The 18,927-nt window shown below is 38.6% G+C and overlaps 2 protein-coding genes and 1 non-coding gene across 12 annotated transcripts in view; 1 reads left to right on the top strand and 2 right to left on the bottom strand.

Annotated features, from left to right (window-relative positions):
* The window catches only part of IQCG (IQ motif containing G), an 85,192-nt gene that overhangs the window by 30,405 nt on the left and 35,860 nt on the right, over positions 1 to 18,927 (top strand). The window contains exons 6-11 of one of the 2 annotated variants that reach the window (XM_023757338.1): positions 517 to 678; positions 1,799 to 1,873; positions 8,124 to 8,255; positions 9,131 to 9,232; positions 11,586 to 11,679; positions 12,759 to 12,894. In XM_023757338.1, the coding sequence (XP_023613106.1) occupies positions 517 to 678; positions 1,799 to 1,873; positions 8,124 to 8,255; positions 9,131 to 9,232; positions 11,586 to 11,679; positions 12,759 to 12,865 (672 nt within the window). In that variant the 3' untranslated portion in view covers positions 12,866 to 12,894. Of the gene's footprint in view, positions 1 to 516; positions 679 to 1,798; positions 1,874 to 8,123; positions 8,256 to 9,130; positions 9,233 to 11,585; positions 11,680 to 12,758; positions 12,895 to 18,927 lie in introns of those variants that run through there. The other variant, XM_023757339.1, reaches the window with a different exon arrangement.
* Positions 5,226 to 5,331, bottom strand: LOC111826839. The gene has a single exon (XR_002830271.1). It is a non-coding gene; the product is annotated as a U6 spliceosomal RNA (small nuclear RNA).
* Positions 12,894 to 18,927, bottom strand: part of LRCH3 (leucine rich repeats and calponin homology domain containing 3) — a 104,964-nt gene continuing 98,930 nt past the window's right edge. For all 9 annotated transcript variants that reach the window (XM_023757328.1, XM_023757322.1, XM_023757324.1 and 6 more), the window contains one exon: positions 12,894 to 15,839. In XM_023757328.1, the coding sequence (XP_023613096.1) occupies positions 15,714 to 15,839 (126 nt within the window). In that variant the 3' untranslated portion in view covers positions 12,894 to 15,713. The remainder of the gene's footprint in view (positions 15,840 to 18,927) is intronic.

The raw sequence follows: 18,927 nt of genomic DNA, 5'->3' as shown, positions 1-18,927 counted from the left end.
GGGCACATGCCTAGGTTGTGGGCTTGATTCATGTCTCTCTCTCCCTCTCCCTTCCTCTCTCTCTCAAAAATAAATCAATAAAACCTTTTTCTTTTTAGTAAGAATAATATATATATATATATATACACACGCGTGGGCGTGCGTGCATGCGAGCGTGCAGGAGGATATATATCTAAATTTATATCTATCTATCTATCTATCTATCAAGAAAGACAGAGAGAGAGAGAGAGAGAGAGAGAGAGAGAGAGCGCACAATGGGAAATTCTTGTGGATACAGAGTACCCAAATAGTGTGTCTCAGAAAGAATCTCACAGTCCTGATGTTTAGAACTACCTATCTTTCCTTTTCACTTATACTATCCACGATTACTGGCTAAACTTCCCATAGCGTGATAGCAGAAAAATAGATTCAGTTCCTTGTTGTTATATACATACATAAGGTAAGCTTAAAACCACTGGCTGAACTGAATGGAGGTAGAATGTATTTTAATTCACAAACCTGGTCTTACCTCTACAGAATCGGAATGAATATATTGCTCACCTCAAGGACCAGTTGCAAGAGCTGAAGGCAAAAACTAACATGGAGAATCGCTTTATGAAGAAAAACACTGAGCTGCAGATTTCTCAGACCCAGAAAAAATGTAACAGAACAGAGGAGCTCCTGCTGGAAGAGATTGAGGTAATCGCTGCTCACAGGCAGGGGCCAGGTAGATGGCACTGCTGTCCCTCCTCACTTGCCTCAGCTAACGCAGGAGCGAGAGGGAGATCCTCATGATTTGTTTTCTCTCTTCTGTAGCCCTAACGTTTGAGGTTAAAAATGAGAACAGAAGGAGGACTTGCATATTTGCCAGGAGAGTCTCTGATGGGCTGGAGAGCCTGTATCTCCTGTTGTTTTGTAATGACTGAAAACTGGTTGTACTTTCTTCCCTTGGCCACTTTCTTTTATAAAACCACTTGCCATATCTCCTGGCAATTCTCAGAAGAGAATAAAACAAGGTACGCAGTAACTGCAGGATTTTGCTGCTGCTTTCCTCACTCAACCAGTACCTTTTTTTCTTTAAGTATTTAAAAATAAATGTTTTTATTGATTTTTAGAGAGAGAAAGGGAAAGAGATAGCAACATCATTGATCGGTTGCCTCCTGCACACTCCCTTCTAAGGACTGAGCCGCAACCCAGGCATGTGCCCTGACGGAATCAAACCACCAACTCTTGGTTCCTGGGTTGACACTCAACCACTGAGCCACACCGGCCAGGTCAACCAGTACCTTTTATCCCTCCACTAAGAAATACACAATCTAGAGATCTGAAGTTCATAAAACTTAAAAAGGAATGCTGAATGGCTAAAAGAACAACAGGTAGGCGACAAGGAGCAAGCAGTAGAGTGTGTGTCAGGACTCCTTTCTTCTGAGCTCCCTGCTTATTTGAAGCTCACTACCCAGGTGGCTTACGTCTGTGATAGAAAACTTTTTCTTGCACCCTGGACTTCCCTTTTCTAGGCCTAAGAACCTGTGCCCTCGAAGCATCGTTTCTCTCCTTAAATTGACATCACTTTCCAGACAACAGGATTATGGTCCTTTTGTTCTGGTTACTCACACATCCAGCACGGTGCCTGACACACAGCTCAGTGGTTGGTGAACAAACACTAAGCAAGTTGAAAGGAGCAGAATTGTGGCTCCGGAGCGATACCACAGGGTCCTGTGCTTCTGCCTCAGCTACACCTCTAATTTTGAGAAGTTCTCATTTCCAACCCAGCAGCCCTGCTGGGAAGAACTCCTGACGCGGTTTATTGTTCTCACAGAAACTAAGGCTGAGAACTGAAGAAGAAAACCAGATTCATATGGAGATTGAAATATTCCTTCGAAGGGAGCAGCAGGTGGGTCACCAAAACTATTTTATCCTCTGACATGTTTGTGTTTCACTTACAAAATACCAAGGACAGCCAAACATTTTTTGAAGGGAAAAAAATCAATCTTAATTCTACCAGCTTAATGAATGAGCTATAGCCCATGTTATCTTTTAAAGTTATTCATCTGAGTCCGGCTGGTGTGGCTAGTGGTTGAGCATTGACCTATGAACCAGGAGGTCATGGTTTGATTCCTGGTCAGGAAACATGCCCAGGTTGCGGGCTAGAACTCCAGTAAGGAAGTGTGCAAGAGGCAGCTGACCAATGATTCTCTCTCATCATTGATGTTTCTATCTCTCTCTCCCTCTCCCTTCCTCTCTGAAATCAATAAAAATGTATTAAAATTTTTTAAAAAAACATGTATTTCCCATACATCAAAACAAAATAAATTTATTCATCTGAATAAATATTTTATAAAGCTGTAATTTGAATACCTGAGAAACTTTTCTCATTCCTATATTGTTTCATTGTCATAATTTTAAAGTATGACTTTTTAAAATTATAAAAATAACATTCTTGGTTGAGGGAAGATTTTTTTAAATTGCCAATTGTTTAACCCATTTTTTCATGTTACCAGTCTCTTTATAAAATAATTAAAAATAGTTTTATAATTTTCCATTGAATGGTTATGCCATAGTTTACTTGTTACCCTTTATTTTAGATATTTAGGTTATTTCTAAAGTTTTGTTATTATAAATAATGCAGTAATGAAAGCTTTGTCCAAATGACTGTTTTTCTTCATTGCAATTATTTACCCAAAATAAATCTCAAGCATGAGATTATGATGTCAGAGAGACTGGTATTTTGTGACTTGATAATATTGCTAATACTTTGTAGTTTACACTGCCATCAGCAGTATATCCAGGCACTAATATCAAGTATCCTCCACAGCACTAACCATTTTAGATATTATTAAAAGTCTGTTAACGAGCTGTTTTATTTTGCATTTTTTTCTTACTGATAGACTTGACCATTTTTCTATATATTTATTTACTCTTTTTATTTCTTCTTGTGTGAATCATAGGGTTTTAATTAGTATTTCTGATTCTAACAACAAACCAAGCTGAATATCTGTTGGATCAATACGGAAAAAATTTCCATGTTACAGCCTGATTTTGAGAAAGCTAATGAATTTTCAGTAAAGAATTCCAAAATTGTAGTTGAAGAATTACTAGATGCTATATCACAAACCTTTACTGAAAAAATATCTGGTAGGTTATTAGAATCAGGGTCCTGTAACCTGCAATTTAAGAATTATGTATTGCCCTGACCAGTTTGGCTCAGCGGATAGAGCGTCGGCCTGTGGACTGAAGGGTCCCAGGTTTGATTCCGGTCAAGGGCATGTACTTTGGTTGCGGGCACATCCCCAGTGGGAGGTGTGCAGGAGGCAGCTGATCGATGTTTCTAACTCTCTATCCCTCTCCCTTCCTCTCTGTAAAAAGTCAATAAAATATATTTTTAAAAAAGAGAGAATTATGTATCATTTTACCTGTTTCAAATGTTAGACACAGCAGGCATAACAATCAGATGAGCTAGTAGATTAAGTGAACGATGGGTGGATGAAGTCAGTGTTGCCCAGATCTTCAGCCCAATAACACAAGCAGTACATAAATACTTGTTAATGAAACATATGAAACAGTACAGAAATTACATATATATATATTCGTTGTTAATCCTCATCCGAGGATCTTTTTTCCATTGATTTTTAGAGAGAGTGGAAGGGAGGATGGAGGTGGGGGGTCGGGAGGAGAGAGAGAGAGAGAGAGAGAGAGAGAGAGAGAGAGAGAGAGGTGAGAAAAACACATCTATTGGTTGCCTCCTGCAGGAATGGCCCTGAACAGGGCTGGGGGTCAAGCCTGCAACTGAGGTAGATACCCTTGACTGGAATAAAACCTGTGACCCGTCAGTCCACAGGCCAATACTCTAACCACTGAACAAAACCAATTAGGACAGAAATATATAGTTTCAAAGGTGAAAGCTCTCTTAATCACTCCCCTTCTTAAAAAACATTTCTTCCACATCTTTTTCTTTTAATAGACATACTTTTATGTGTATCTATTTACATGTTTTTAAAGTAAATGGGGTCATACTAGGTATATTGTTGTAGACCCTATTTATTTATTTACTTACCTTGTCTTTAATGTTTTCCTTGTCAGTACAACTGCTGTATAATATCCCATACACAAGCTATACCAACATTTAATTAACCATTCTTCTGTCAGTTTCTGACTTTTTCTGTTAAAACAATGCTGAACATTCTTGGACATGTCTCTAAGTGCATGGTGTATGGGAAGACTATTTTGGTATATTGCTTTTAGATTCCTTATGTCCTCTCATATTCATTTTAATGGTTTCAGTTGATTTGTTTTCTAGGTAGAAGATGTTATTGACTGCAAATAGTAACAATTTTATATTTTCCTTTTCATTATTTACGTCTATCTCCATTTTGTGGTTTCTTTTATAGATAGAATGTCAAGTGTAATGTTGACTAATAGTAGTGATACGGGGCCACCATTTTTCTATTATTGGTTTTAACGGAATTTCAGTCACATGAGTAGATAGTCATGTCATGTTTCTCATGAGCAACTGAGGGCATTCATTGGGAGAGAATGGGACCCAGAAACTTGGAATGGGAATAGCTGGTTGGACTCTGATACATACTGACAATCTTGAGACCCTAAGTCACTGCCTTGCCAGTGGAATTAGACTGCACACCCCTGTGTCTGAGACCAGTTGTCTCTTCCCTGAAAATCCTGTGATAATAACTTCATCTGAGGCAGATGCCTTGAAAAAGGATGCTTACTCTCAAGACCTAGCACAATCACCTCTATAGCCCATGGATCCACAACTAGGGTCAACTCTCAGCAAGTTCTGGGGAGAACAGATAACTCAGATAAGTGTACCTCAGAAGGGAATAGATTTCCAGGATGAGTACAGTATTCAACTTTATGAGATGGATTTTTTTATCCACTGAGATATTATTTTTTCTCTTTCAATATGTTGATAAAATATACTAATAGATTTGTTGAGTTGAATCATCTTTATATTCTTGGGCTAAACCTTATAATTTATTTGTATATTTTTATTTTGTATTTATATATTCCACAAACAAAATTAACCTATAGATGATTTGGTTTTTGGTGTTTCTTTGTTGTATTGCTCTCAGTTATGCTAGCTTGGCAGCTTGAGTTGGGGAGCTTTCTATCTTCTTATACTCTGAAATCTAAAAATATAAATAGAACAAAATATATTATTTGTTCTTTGAAACTTTAGTCAAATTCAGTCATAAACAATCTTGTCTGGATATTATTTTATTTATTTAAAAAAATGGAATCGCTTCACAGATTTGCTTGTCATTCTTGAGCAGGGGTCATGCTAATCTTCTCTGTATCGTTCCAATTTTAGTATATGTGCTGCCGAGCGAGCACTGGATGTCATTCTATAGGGGAGATATTTGGCTACTATTACAATCAGTTAATGATTATTGATGCCTTCCCTTTAAAAAGTCTCTTTCTGAGTCATTTTTAGTAACTATCTTCCTAGAAAATAATCCATTTTATCTAAACATTCATTTCAAATTTATTAGTATAAAGCTGTGCACTATAGTCTCTTACAATTTAAAATGTTACTTTAGCCCTAACCAGTTTGGCTCAGTGGATAGAGCGTCAGTCTGCAGACTGAAGGGTCCCAGGTTCGATTCCGGTCAAGGGCATGTACCTCTGTTGCAGGTTCCTCCCCAGCCTGGGCCCTGGTCAGGGTGTGTGCAGGAGGCAACCAATCTATGTGTTTCTCTCACACTAATATTTTCTCTCTGTCTTTCTCTCTCTCTTCCACTCTCTCTAAAAATCAATGAAAAAATATTCTCGGGTGAGGATTAAAAACAAAACAAAAAATCAAACTTATAAAATAAAATAAAATATAATGTTCCTTTATTTCTGTAGTTATCCTTTTGGTTTTATTGAACAATTCTATTATTTTCCTGTCAGTGTTTTTTAATTTTTTTTATTTATTAATGAGACAGGGAGGGATGGAGGAAGGGAGAGGCAGAAACATCAATTTATTGTTCCACTTATTTATGCATTCATTGGTTGATTCTTCTATGTGCCCGACTGGGGATCGAACCCACAACCTTTTGCTGCACAACCGAGCCACCTTGGCAAGGGCTAAACCTGCTTTACTTTTGCTTTGATTATATTGTTTTAGCTGTGGTTTCTATAACAGCACATAGCTGGATTTTTATTTTATTTTATAAAATATATTTTTATTGATTTCAGAGAGGAAGGGAGAGGGGGAGAGAGAGAGAGAAATATCAATGATGAGAGAGAATCATTGACAGGCTGCCTCTTGCACACCCCACACTGGGGATCGAGCCCGCCACGGGCATGTGCCCCGACTGGAAATTGAACTGGGACCTCCCGGGTCATAGGTCAATGCTCAACCACTGAGCTATGCTGACCGAGCATAGCTGCATTTTTAAAAATTTTATTTTCAATTAAGATTTTAATATAATTATGTAAGAGGAAAACCAATATAATTTGCTATACAAATTAATGTAAACAGAAATATGATAAATACTAAATGATGTTATTACATTTTAGCTAGCTTTAGCCAAACTGACATTTCTCTCTAACTTAGAATGATTGATGTGAGTCATGTTTTCTAAAAAATTCCATATCTATGTTCCACTTGATGTCTCATTCTTGTGGTACACACTGTAGAAGTTTGGAAGTTATACATACATTCTGTTCTTGCAGTGGTAACCCTTATATTTTTAACATACATATGCGTACTTGATTCTTTCTCTAAGGGTAGAGTTAATCAATATCTATATTTCTTGCTATTTAAAAAAATTGATTTCAGAGAGAAGAAGGGAGAGGAAGAGAGGGATAGAAACATCAATGATGAGAGAGAATGATTGGCTGGCTGCCTACTGCACACCCGCTACTGGGGATCGAGTCCACAACCTGGGCATGTGCCCTGACTGGAAATCGAGCCATGACCTCCTGGTTCATAGGTTCATGCTCAACCATTGAACCACAACAGCCAAGCTATTTCTTTTATTAGGGCAAAGCTTTCTCTTACTTCTCTTCCTCTCCTACACCCCATATTGAAACCATTCATTATATACTTCCATTTTATAGATGGGGAACTGAGGTTTAGGGAATTTAAGTAGACTTATGTGAGTGCCACAATTGCAAGTTGAACCTAGGCAACGTGGCTTCAGAGCCTGTTTGTGCCCAATTGAAGATTTCAATTCCATATTCTCATTTATTATTAACAAGTACATTAAATGGCTTTTAAATATATATTGTACTGGTTTCTCTCCCATTTCTGGTACATCTCTCATTTTATTTTGCTAAAGTACATTCTTGAGTAACTCTTTCAGAAAGACTAGGTAATTCTTTCCCTATATTCAAATGCTTGGTTGGCTAGGTATAGAATATTAGATTCACATTATTATGTTTTAGAGTTTTGAAGACATTGCACCCTTCTCAACTAATATTTAGTGTTCTCAATCAAAGAAATGTCTGATGACATTCCTTACCCTTCAGAATTTTCTATCGACCTTTTATTCCTTTCCTTTTCATTGCAACTTCTCTTATCCAGACACTGAAAAGGCCCTCTTGCTCATTTTTAAATTCAGTAATAACATAAATATCAATAACATAAATAACACTAATATATAAATAACATAAATATTAAGTAGTTTGATGAATATGTACATATATATGCTCCTGTAACCAGCACTCAGATAGAGAAACAGAAAACATTTACAGCCCTGGCCAGTTTGGCTCAGTGGATAGAGAATTGGCTTGCGGACTGAAGGGTCCCAGGTTCAATTCTAGTCAAGGGCACATCCCTCAGTTGCAGGCTTGACCCCTGGCCCCAGTTAGTCCAGGTGCATGTGGGAGGCAACCAATCAAGGTGTCTCTCACACCAATGTTTCTCTCTGTCTCTCCCCCTCCCTTCCACTCTCTCTAAAAAATCAATAGAAAATATCCTTGGGTGAGGATTAACAACAACAATCAAAAAGAAAACATTTACAGCATACCAGAAGTCTTCCTCATGTCCCATTGCATCAATAAACCAACCCTCCTCCAGAAATAGCCACAATTCTGACTTCTATCACTATGGAAAAGTTTTGCTTGTTCTTGAACTTTATATAAGTGATTTTTTTTGTGTCTGGTAGAAGCCATGATTTAATATTCTTTCCAAATAGAAACTTGAGGAGAAGCTAGAGTTCTGGATGGAGAAATATGATAAGGACACAGAAATGAAACAGAATGAACTGAATGCTCTCAAATCTGCTAAAGCCAGTGACTTAACACGCCTTCAAGACCTTGCAAGGCTGGTAAGGAAGCAGAGTTTCAAGAGTTAAGGCTGAGCACTGAGGAGTGGGTGGAGCTAAGTTACAGTAGCTGGGGTAATGCTATTTTTGGTCACAAAGTGAAGATGTAAACCATCTTTTTCTTAAATATATTTTTATTGATTTCAGAGAGTAAGGGAGAGGGAGAGATAGAAACATCAATGATGAGAGCGAGTCACTGATTGGCTGTTTCCTGCCTGCCTCCCCCTGGGGATCAAGCCCGCAACCTGGGCATGTGTCCTGACTGGAAATCGAGCCATGATCTCCTGGTTCATAGGTTGAGACTCAACCACTGAGCCACACTGGCTGGGCCATAGGATTCTTTTTCAATGATCATGATAATAGCGATGACAATGCAACAACATTGATGGTGGGGGCAACAAGAGCAGTGCTAACACTCAGTGCTTACTCTGTCCTAGGCGCTTTACTAGTATTGCACATACACTAGTAGAACTTAATTTGACCCTCATAACCACCTCTTGAGATTTCCACTTTATGGTCTCTGAAGACCATAAAGTGAATTATGATTTCCAAAATGCTTCTAATTATGGCTTCATGTGTACATTCTATCACAGCTCTTAAAACACTACATTAATTTGAGGTCATTAATCCCATGTTAGTATTTCATTTTTATGAAATATTTTCAGGTAAATTTGAGTTATTCAAACTGAAAAACAAGTGGGAACAATTATGAAGTTAATATGTGCATATTTATAATATAGGAATCCAGTAAGTATTTTTTCCTTTGGCTTATCTTTAGATTTGGCATGCTTTAGTTTAAATTTTATCAAAACTGCAGGGCTGGCTGGGCCACAGCTTAGCCAAGAGTACTGTACCATAATTAATGTTTACTTTTGCAGATAAGGGAGTATGAACACGTCATCATTGAAGATCGTATAGAAAAGGAGAAGAACAAGAAGCAAGTAGAGCAGTCTCTCTTGGAATTAAAGAGCATCGTAAAGGTAGAAAGTCGTAATTGTCTTTGTGGGGTCCCTTCAATTCTACATCTGGCTTACCGTTGAGGAATGCAAAATACCTCTCATTTATTATCAAACTCAGAACAGGAGATCTGTGAGGAAACATGGCCTACAGTCGGTGGTGCAGGGAGACAGCTAACAGAAAAAGCCATTCCTCCAACTTTAATCCAGGGAAAAGGAGGTGGCTTAGCAGGGGAAGCAAAACCTAGAATTTGTGCCCAGAGGTCAAATTTAAGGATACTATTTCTAACCAAAAAATATTTTAAAAAATGTTTTTATTGATTTTTAGAGAAAGGGAGAGGGAGAGAGAGAAACATCCATTGGCTGCCTCCTGTACACTCCCTACTGGGGATCAAGCCCAAAACCCAGACCACGAATTGAATTGGTGCATGGGATGAAGCTCAGCTGAGCCATACAAGCCGGGCTAACCAAAACAGCTCTTGACAGAGTTCTAATATTATACTGCTTCTGAAAGTCCTGTTTATAAGTTAGCCCAGGCTATCTGCCAGATTCTGATGAGAGCCGTTTTCAAAAAAGGTAGAGGGGGTAAGTTTAGACAAAAAAAGTTTTGATTTTATATGAATGTCTATATATTCGTGATGCTTTAACTGGCAGGTCAGATTCTAGGAAATATCAAGCAAAAATAACATCAACTGAACTGAAACTTGTTTTGAGGATCGTCCTTGTCTCTGAAAGAGGAGTACCTGTGGAGATAGAATAATATGCAGGCTGTAGTTTGGGATATGTATTAGGGGTGGATTAAAAAAGTAAGCTTTAGCCCTAGCTGGTTTGGCTGAGTGGACAGAGTGTCGGCCTGCAGACTGAAGGGTCCCAGGTTTGTTTCCAGTCAAGGGCACATACCCAGGTTGCAGGTTCGATCCCCAGTAAGGGGTGTGCAGGAGGCAGACAATCAGTGATTCTCTCTCATCATTGATGTTTCTATCTCTCCCTTCCTCTCTGAAATCAATATAAATATATTTTTTTAAAAAGCTTTAACATGCATTCAGGACCAGGTAACCAAATCCAAACTTGAGCTTTCCATTAGGAGAGTCATATGTACAGTTAGTATTTATTGAGCTCCTATGGTGTTTTCTATTTGTCAGGATTCCTTGACTGAGAGCAAAAACCTAAGAACTAGTGGAAGGCCACCTTTTTTTTTTTTTTTTTTTTTGCTGGTGGATTTGTTTTCAGTCTTTAGGGCTGAGTGTGATTTTTAAAAATATATATATTTTTTATTGATTTTTTACAGAGAGGAAGGGAGAGGGATAGAGTGTCAGAAACATCGATGAGAGAGAAACATCAATCAGCTGCCTCCTGCACACTCCCTACTGGGTATGTACCTGCAACCTAGGTACATGTCCTTGACCGGAATCGAACCCGGGACCCTTGAGTCCTCAGGCCAACGCTCTATCCCAGGGGTCCTCAAACTTTTTAAACAGGGGGCCAGTTCACTGTCCCTCAGACCGTTGGAGGGCCGGACTATAGTTTAAAAAAACAACTATGAACAAATTCCTATGCACACTGCACATATCTTATTTTGAAGTAAAAAAACAAAACAGGAACAATACAATATTTGTATTTGCATGTGGCCCGTGGGCCATAGTTTGAGGACCCCTGATCTATCCACTGAGCCAAACCGGCCAGGGCCTGAGTGTGATTTTAAAGTAGCCCAGAACAGTTGTCTCTAATGACTAAGATATGCAAGGCTTACTTTTTGAAAATGAGTATTGATCTTTTAATCAATCATTAAAGATATGAAGTGCACCAGAAGTCTGTTAAAATCATCTAGATTATTTGCATTTTATTTATTTAAAAATATATTTTTATTGATTTTAGAGAGGAAGGGAGGAGATATAGAAACATCAATGATGAGGGAGAATCATTGATCGACTGCCTCCTGCACGCCCCACACTGGGGATTGAGCCTGCAACCCAGGCATGTGCCCTTGACCGGAATAGAACCCGGGACCTTCAGTCTGCAGGCCACGCTCTATCCACTGAGACAAACGGGCTAGGGCTACCTGCACATTTTAAACTTGGATCAAATGGTTGTAAGATGGAAAAGTATGTTTGTAAAGAGAAGTACAATGGAGTCAGGTTTCTAAGTGTAAGAAAAAGGTTCCTTTTATTTTTACTCCTTGAGAACTTCAGAGTCCATGGCTTAAGCTCCGGGTCCTGCACAACTGGGGAGCATTGCTGTAGGGAGGGCATGCTTGGCACACCCATTTCTCAGTCCATTCTTCAGATACAAGTTACTTTATTAAAACCCAATCTCTTATGTAGGAAGAATGCAGCTTGTCAGGCACTATAAATTGTTCCCACTCCCCTTTCTCTTCCAGCTCCAGGCCTGGTGGCGAGGCATTATAGTACGGAATGAAATTGGTGGTTTCAGATTGCCTAGGAAGGATAAAGATGATGGCAAGAATTCAAAAGGTAAAGGTAGAGGCAAAGACAGACAGAGAAGCAAGAGATAATGACCAAGTATCTTCTGTCTTTTCCTCTGGCATTCTGAAGGTGGGAAGGACTTGAAGGGAATAAGAAACATTATCATCAAATAACTCATCTACAGGTAGTTTCTGATTTGGACATTCCCAGGTGCGGCCTGGTTATTTCACTTTGCCTATTATATCAGTTTTAAACCATGAAATTAAGATTATAGCATTGATTCAGGGCTTGTTCATATCTTGAAAATTTTTTGCTGGGAAGTCTTTGTAGGAGCCTTGTGAAGATTCCTCTTGCCCTTTCTTACCAGGAAAAAACTCAGGCTGTTAGGAGTAATGCATTAAAACTTCAGTAATTCCTGTAATATGTCTCTGATTCTGATTTTATTCAATTGGTCGATAGTGAAAATGCTCTATGAGCAAAAGTGAAGTGTTCAATAGGAATTACCAGATGATGTTTATAAAGTGTCCAGCATAATATACATATGTAGTGAAGTTTTATTAAAGGTTGGTTCCTTCCTGCCTTTTAGATTTATCATCACTTTAGTGTTTTTATTAGGGGCTGATGGTGGTTTAGCTTCAGCTCCTTTTCTGGGAAGTAGGTAAGGATAATTTACATTTCCCAGAAATGATAGAAATGAGATAGCATAACCCAACCAGGTAAAGATGGGGGACACAGGTTCCCTGGAAGACTAGTTTGGAGATATTTTTGATAATTGAGACACTAGGGTCTATACCTATTTTGCTTACTCAACAATTCTCCCCTTAAGGGGTATTAAGACTAAGAGACAAAGCATGTGAAAATACCTAACCTGTGCCTGCAACATTAAGCTGATTGTTGGTCATCCTCCCTCTTCCCTAAAAAAGAATGAGCCCGCTGCGTCATTCATGTTCTGCTTAATCAAAATAGAATGTCTTGGGATGTTAAAGCTTTTCCAATGGCACAACCGGTAGTTTCTGAGAGAAAAAAATTGTCTCAAAGAGTCACATATATTTCATGTGTTAATAAAAAAACCTTATATCCAAGTCCAAACACAGGGCACTACTGATTTCCATGCTTCCTCTTTACAGCACATTCTGATCTTCAGGGCCATTATGAGAACCCAGCTTCTCCTGACCTGACATTCCTTCGGGAAATTAGATACGCTTTCATTTTTGCCAAGGAAACCATGCTTTAGATAAGAACATTTCCAATCAGCCTTTATCTCATGCTATTGAAGTGTTGGTTTTTATTTTAATGTGGAAGTGTAAGGTGGCATACAGGCAATTTAAAATAACATACATGATATTGACATATTTATAGTTAGAACTTACGCATCATATTTACAGACATACAAATATAGGACAACATTTCACAAATTCTTTTACTAATTACATGTTTACAACATTTTCAGAAATAAAATCTGCTGTAAACCATCTCACTGCAATATGTATATAAAAAACCTTCAAAATATCCATGTTTTCCTTCATTTCTATAACCATTTAAGTGCTTAGTTTTTAAAAATTCATCACACTCATCAGCATAGGCACATCATTCGTCACTGCTGAGCAATAGCAACTAAGAGAAATCAGATTCCTTGATTGGCTGTAAGACTGTATTTTTATAAAGAAAAGTGACCTACTAGTAAGCCTCCTCCTCCTACGAGTTGTTTCCAGAGAAAAATGGTTTGGAGTGCCGAGCATTTATGAGTTTGAAAGTCCAGAAACCCGCTGACTTACAATCCCTGTAGTTGGCAGGGCCCAGGTGGGTGGGCACAGCCTTTTCTTCCTTCACACTTCAGCACTGGGAAGGTTGCTGCTTCAATAGGAAGTTCATAAATAAATGGTTAGGTGGGACTGTTACAAAGTCATCTTCATTAGTATCTGGCAAGGCTAAATGTTAAACCGTATTTTTCAGTTAAAAAAAACAAAGGTACAACTTAAAAAATTGCACATTACTATAAAGCAACAGAATTTTGTGACATATAAATTTTACCTCAATAAGGCTTAAAATAAAAAGCAAAAACAAACCCAAAGGTACAAATAAAATACTGAATACAAATAATTTTCAACAAAAAAAATCATGATTTGTTTTCTCATCTTGACACAGAAAAGAAATTCAATACATTTGATATTTTCCTTTCATCATCAACAAAAACTGTACAATTTTTTTCTAGCAATTCAAATGTAAAATTTGATAAAAACACATTAACAGGTTTCATGCTATGTGTAAAATTTGAAATAAATTAAAATTTCCATTTATTCCTCTGGGAAAATTAGTTGCAAATGTTCTGAATGTTGCATTAGGTATGTCTTCTGGGATTATTCCTTGCATAATATGTGACAGAGTCCTGTCCTTTGCTGAGTTTCATTCAAATGGCTCGCTATGATTTGGAAGTAGTACTGAGGTTTAACGTTGACTAGAAGGAAAAATACCTATAGTTTAAAAATACATGTAACTAAATTCTAAACAAGTCACATGATTGGTGGGTGTGTTTGGAACTGTTAATGGGTCTGGCTCTAAGCACTTAAGAGACATTTTACTTTGTTCTGTGAGGACCCTAAGCATTGGGCTTTGAGTGCAGATGTTCTGTGTTATATAATTTTAAACTAGGACTAGTGGTAATGTTCTGATGAACTTGTTTCCTTATGAGAACAGTAGAAAACACTGATTTATCAGATACTAAACATTATTTTATCCAAAGTTACTTTTAGATGCTGCGTTTACATGATAAAAAGAGTGAGAACATTATGCTCAAATGCATGCATTGGTAAAGAAAACCCAGAATAGTCAACAACAGAAAAAAAAACCCTAGATAATTAGTATTTTCACTTATGCTATTTACTTGGTTTATAAAGACAGTGACCAAAACATACCACCGACAACTAAAAAGGGTTCAAAATATAGAGGAAGAAAGACTCACGAGGGTTAAACTCCCCCCAGAGGCTTAGATAGCGGCCCCTGGCTTTGTGCTGCAGAGACCTCGGGCCCTTCTATTCCACACAATTGGGGGAACAGGCACTAGTGGTGGAGCGGGATGAAAAGGCAGCCAGCTGTTTTTAAGATGCCGCAAGCGCTTTAGTTCAGCCACTGGAACTGACAGTTACCTGAAAGAAAGAGAAGACTCTTGGCTGTTCCCTTATTCCTTCTGCTTTGTTTTCATGGTCTTCCATTAGTCGGGGAGCTGGAAGTGTACTGCTGTGACTGGAAGGTGTTGGCAGGCCCAGGGATTCTGGGCGCAGCATGGGGGCTGAAGAGGGAGGGGGGGCTCAAGGAAGTCAAAGCAAATGCTGCTTAGCGCAGGTTACTGGCCCGAGGATTTGGAACAGTCCAGGGCCTAGGACACTGGGCTTAAATACAACTTTGTTCCATTGTTTTACTATACAAAATCTAGGCCTTCTACATTTTTTGTTTTGCCTTGGACAAAAAGTCCAAGTAGTCATCATATAGCTTTTGATTTTAAATGTGGCTGAAAAACAGTGGAGTCATTACTTCCCCCAATCATACAAATATCTAGCTTGGAACGGTTGTGTCTATTACATGAAATACCTGGAATGTTTGTTGAAAATGCAAATATCCAGGCCATACTAGACTCTACTGAATAGGACCTGTATGTTAGCAAATGCTCCAGGAGACTCTACTGAACAACCACGTTTAGAAACCAGTGCGCTAGACGTCTTGGGAACAGGTAAGGTAACAGCCTGTCTGTGCCTTCAGGAGAGCGAACTATCCTCTGAGCTCTCTGGTGTGCGGGGAAACCCTTCGCTCCAGGAAAGCATAGCCAGGTTAGGCATCAGTGTTGGTTCTCAGCAATGACAGGATTACATTTCATTTGTGAAAACCAACCGGGTCTTCAAAAACAATTCAATGGAAATGGATATAACCTCCCCTAAAATGGAGAAATGAAGCAAAATATTCCTGTTAGGAATCATGGAAACAGTCCCTTTTAAGAACATGTTAGAGCTCTGTTTAAGCAGACGGCTGGCAGCGTGATGGTGTTGTCCTGTTCCGTTTTGGCCAGGCAATACCCGGAGTGCTGGGAGTCCTTAAACAGCAGATAACTGGTGCTGCTGCTGCTTGGGTGGGGCGAGTGCCAGGAGAGCCTGGACCGTCACTGCAACCTGGCTCAAACCTTTCTCTTCTAAAATGTGGAGAGGCAAACATAATTGCTCCTGAAATGGGAAAACGTGACATAAAAACAAACACAAAAGAAAGTAGGATGAACATCACAGAACTGAAAAGAAAAAAAAATAAGCATCTCTTCTCTAATAATAATAATCAACTGAGATGTGAAAAGTCAGTACCTGGGAAAATGACCTCTGTTAATATGAGGTACACAGAGATGATATCTGACACTATCACTTTATTAACACAACTAACAATACATAAGATTGTTTTGCAAAATGGAAAATGGACATGTTACATACACTTACACAAACAACAGGATAAGCAGAATACTATGGAGTGAAAGCAACATCTTTATCTCTGATAAATAAAAGAGCAATGTAAATTAGTCAAACCAGGCAGGTGAAAGAGAAAAGATTACAAGTTATACCAGATGGCTTAGCCTGTAGGAGAAAGCACTTTGGACATCACACACACTAGGAATGTGAGATTATTGATGCCATCACTCAGGCTGCACTAGTGGGATGCCTACTCTCTGCATTACAGTCCTGATTGTGAAAACCAGGGCTTTCATACCAGGCAGGGATTATGGGAAGAAACTGGACAGAAAGTGGAATTCTGGTTTCATTAAAAAGAAATTATACATACTTATTAAAAAAGATAACTGAACTTTTCTCAGCTTTTCATTAACACTTACTATATTAGGAAGTTTTACAAAGTCAGTTGCAATAAAAAATATAGCAATAATACTGAGCAATTATTGGTCCTTATATGCTTCTTTCTTTTAAAAAAATACCCGATAAAAAAGAAAAAGGTAACTGCAATCTTTTGCTCTTTTAAATGATCAACTTTGTATAAATACTTTGAGTACAACTGCATGTATAGGCTATCTATACTTAAAATGAACTTTCAGGGTTTTGCTCTTGGCAGAGACCTAGTCTCTCTGAGGCCAGTTCCCTGATCTCTTCTCTGAGTGCCCTACGGCCTGTGCGCCATGTGACTGACACATGTCCTCAGAGGCTATGCTTTCCAGATGCACAGTTACCTTCCAGCTGGCCCAGAGAAACCATGTGTTCCGAAAAGAATGCACAATTACGCCCTTCAAACCACACACGAGACAATGTGTTTTTTATCAGGTATTTTTTCAAAAGGAAAAAATTCCACAGAACTGAATGATCTCTGACTCAGAAACATCTGACACTTCCCCTCCCCCAAACTCTGGAAGGCACTACTACTATTTAAACTAAAGTTTCCAACACAGTGTTCAATGTTTCAGCACCAACAGTAAACAGTTTTAAATGTTGTAAGTAACTGTCTCATTTAATATAGAAGAAACTGAAAGCAATCAAACCTCCAGGCTGACTTCTACAGGATGTTCTAAAACGACTCTATTCATTGCCTTGGGTACAGAACAGAGACTGCTGCCTAATACTTTACCTACTGTTCAGATACAATCTCCTCAACAGCCTATAAATACAAGTTCACCTATTAAGATGGTTCAAATGGTATTGGGAATTACATAAATTCTGATTTTAAATTCTCAATAGGATTCTAGAAATGAAGCTCAATTAAAGATAAACACATAGTAAATCTGGACAGCTGCCTACCCCTGCAAAGTCAGCTCTAGATCACTTGCTTGTTGTGTACTGTTTAAAATGTATACACTAGGCTCAGAATAGCAATCTAGAGAAGCTACATGATTTTGGACTGACCATGCTGATCAAATTAAAATTATTAAGGTTAAATAACTAGTGCCTTCCAGATGCCCAGACAGCCAAAGGGAGACTTCAGGGCACAGTTCAGTGCAGAGATTTAAGTGAGCACAGGCCCTACAAACCAGAAAGGGCACAGCTATTTTCCGTATGAGCATCTGTTAAAGAGGTTCGGCAACTCACAATTTCAACACTGAAAAGTGTGTCAGGCACGGAAAACAGCCTGATGGGAATGTTATTATGTCCTTTGGAACTAGAGTTCTTAGTCATATTCTAAGACAGGCTCAAGACTGTGTTAGTAGAAACACTTCAGCACTTAACAGAAACAAGGCCACAGGCCAGGAGAATGGATGAATAATCAGGAGAAAAAATGCTGGTCTTTTACTCTTTGTTAGTCTCCATAAATGCTTACTGACTAACGCGATGGGCTGCTCATCTGGACATATGAGGAAAGGATTTATCTACTTTAGGGGTTAATTCTTCGATGGCCAGGAAAATAAAAGCACATATGTAAATATTTCTGAATGAGAAACAAACCTCCTTGACCAAGCCCAGGAATGAGGTGAAAAACCACTGGAATGCAATCTTCCAGCTAGAGGGGGAAGGTCCAGTAATAAAGCATACAGAGAGTTAACATTAAAATACAATAAAATGCCACAAAACCCAAAAGCTGGATAGACAGACAGACAAAACTGGATTCTTCTGAATGTGCCCCAAGAGAAAGTAGTGTTTCAACCGTTCTTTTAACGCTGAGGTTTAGCTGAAGGATGTCAGAAGGGGAACAAAGATTGTCCTGTCCAAAGTGTGAGCAGGAAAGGAAACAGAAAAACAAAGTCAGTGGATCGGAAATACAGATTTGAGTATAGAATTCAATATGATCATCTCACAATCATTCTCACGGAAACACATCTAACATTTTTTATTATGACGAATGAAAAAAAATGCTGAAAAACAAAGCTACAAAGACACCTCTGTGTGCTGAGTTTGATTTTACTACAAAATAGCAGAATAAAATTGGCTGGAATGGTGACTGGTGTGAACATTCAGGATACAATGAACAGCACTGGCTGCTGGCTGAGGGAGGCCTGAGAGCAGTGAGGGTTCGTGAGGGAACCTCTTTCTCAGATCTCATTCTTCCTCAGTAACAAAAAAAAATAGGTTTCTCAGAAAACATGGACAAAACCTGGGAGCAGGCTGAGGAGAAAGAAGTTTTCAGAGAAAGCCAGGTAAATTGAGAAGGTTCAAAAAGGAGGAAAGCCTAATAATCAGAGAAATTCACTAGCTGGTCAGGTATACTGGATGATTTGGTATTCCTCTAAAACCAAGGCAAGCCCATCTTAATCAAGTCTTCACTAATATGTGCAAAATGAAGCTACACCACAAAGGTCTCAGAGATAACCCAAACCCTCCAGTTCATAGATGA

The sequence above is a fragment of the Myotis lucifugus genome, unplaced genomic scaffold (assembly GCF_000147115.1).
Source record: "Myotis lucifugus unplaced genomic scaffold, Myoluc2.0 scaffold_105, whole genome shotgun sequence".
Classification (NCBI taxonomy): domain Eukaryota; kingdom Metazoa; phylum Chordata; class Mammalia; order Chiroptera; family Vespertilionidae; genus Myotis; species Myotis lucifugus.
The sequence above is the reverse complement of the archived record's forward strand: the minus strand, read 5'-3'. Positions and strand labels throughout refer to the sequence as shown.